At 35.4% G+C, this 1,975-nt stretch overlaps 1 protein-coding gene across 1 annotated transcript in view; it reads right to left on the bottom strand.

Moving 5' to 3' along the window:
- Positions 1–1,038: 1,038 nt before the first annotated feature.
- The window catches only part of LOC103475210 (girdin-like), a 7,179-nt gene continuing 6,242 nt past the window's right edge, over positions 1,039–1,975 (bottom strand). The window contains exon 2 of the mRNA XM_008426654.2: positions 1,039–1,343. Within this exon, the coding sequence (XP_008424876.1) occupies positions 1,238–1,343 (106 nt within the window). The 3' untranslated portion in view covers positions 1,039–1,237. The remainder of the gene's footprint in view (positions 1,344–1,975) is intronic.

The raw sequence follows: 1,975 nt of genomic DNA, 5'->3' as shown, positions 1-1,975 counted from the left end.
CACCCGCGGAGGGTGAGAAGGGAATTTTTTTTTTTTATAATGTTAAATCCAACTGAATCTGACATTTTTAAGCTGAATTTATTCTAATAAAACTCAGTATAATACAGTCAGATAAATGCTTGATGATTAAAAATCATCAAGAAAAAAGTTTTCTATCTGGGAAATTATGTTTCATGCAAAGAGGAGGGGAAATACTCGCATTACATTTCACTAATTAGTTTTGAAGGCAGTATTGCGCAATCACCTCAAATTCAAGCCACACTTTTCAGGAAATCATTTTCCTTCCTCTTCACAACCTTGTTTGTCTCAATCCCCCAAAAAATACATTAAGAACACTAATTTACTTTTTTTTTTTAAGTGAAATAACTATACTAATGTAATTTTTTTCTCTTAAAACTTCTTTAAATCTCCTCAGCAGGTGAAAGAGCCACTTTGTCCTGCAGCAGAAACTCATTGAGTTTCTCCCAGAAACATTGACTTTTTCTCATCACTTTGCAAACTGAGATCAATAAACCCTAAAAGAGCTGAAAGTGCTAATTATTCGTGTATTTTTAAAGCTCATTTGCATTGCAACTTTTGTCCTGTGGAAAGTGTTGTTTGTTTTTTGCTGAGTTTGCTCCCTGATGTTACAGAAAGTTCACATGTGCCATTTAAACTGATTTTTAGACTGTAAATCCTGCTTACTGTGTGTACATTTAAAGAAATATAAAGATATGAAAGTGATTTAAACCTTGGCTATAAACTTTAGTAAATGGGTTAATCAGAATTGCAGCCAAATATAAAAAAATTTTCTAAATTAATATCTAATTTTATCTGTTCAACAATAGATTAAGCATATAATGGAAATAAACAAAGCGGTTGGAGATTTTGTAAGAATGTGTTCATAAATTATTGCAAAAATAAAAAGCATGATGAACATTTACCATTTACCAGACACGTTTATGGGGGAAAAGGGATTTTTGTCACTTTATAGGTCAAGATCCAGTTTAACTAATTCATTTAAAAAAAGATTTTGGTAATTCTGAGTAAAAGTCAATAAATATATGTGTTTTTATTTAATATAAAACCAAACAGAATGTACAAAGTTAGAAAAACTCACATTTTAAGGCCTTTTATTGACTTAATATTTTCTGTCCGTGTTGTCTTCACTTGAGCTGCTGTTCATTCACGCATCGGCTGTTCATTCACGCATCGGCTGTTCATTCACGCATCGGCTGTTCATTCACGCATCGGCTGTTCATTCACGCTGCAGGCTGAGGCTCAAATGTTCCACACCTGAAACGGAAAGGTTCCTCCTGGTCGCGTCCCTCAGGTGAGCCGATCTGCGCTGAACTCTTTCATCTCTGAATCAGAGAACCAATTAGTGCCGGGATGCCAAGTTTAGTGTAAAAACAAAACAGCGGATAGCAAACGGTCACAAGGTACAGACAAACAAAAAGAAGAGAATTTCAACAGGAAAAACGGTTAAAAGAACCTTCAGCTAGTGGCGGAGAAACAAAAAACCGCTGTTATGGGTGGCTATGCTAGCTAGCTTAGCATTCACAACAGGCAATGATAGCTGAAATAAATTAAAGAATAATTTTTAATAAATATTTCCTAGTGCAAAATTTAAAAAAATAATAATTTCAGCATCTAGAGAACATAATATTTTCCTTATTAGTTCAGGAATTTTTAAACGCTTAAACGCCACTCTAAGAAAAGGGACCATCAGCAGAGAACTCAAATAAGGTGGTTCTCTAAAGGTGAATGATCAGAAATGCTGATCTCATCAATACCAAGTTGCCTTCAGTAGTTTAAGATTTCATCCTTAAACTTTATTTTGTTTTTGTGTTGTAGAGACACTAATGGTTCTTTTAAATCAGGCCGGGAGACCGACGGCACTTGCTAGGAAGCCCTTGAGGTTAGCCCGGAGACCAAACGGACTCGCTGTGAACCCTAGAGGTCAGACCAGAGACCCACAGGACTCCCTACCAAG

Source organism: Poecilia reticulata, linkage group LG13 (genome assembly GCF_000633615.1).
Source record: "Poecilia reticulata strain Guanapo linkage group LG13, Guppy_female_1.0+MT, whole genome shotgun sequence".
Classification (NCBI taxonomy): domain Eukaryota; kingdom Metazoa; phylum Chordata; class Actinopteri; order Cyprinodontiformes; family Poeciliidae; genus Poecilia; species Poecilia reticulata.
The sequence above is the reverse complement of the archived record's forward strand: the minus strand, read 5'-3'. Positions and strand labels throughout refer to the sequence as shown.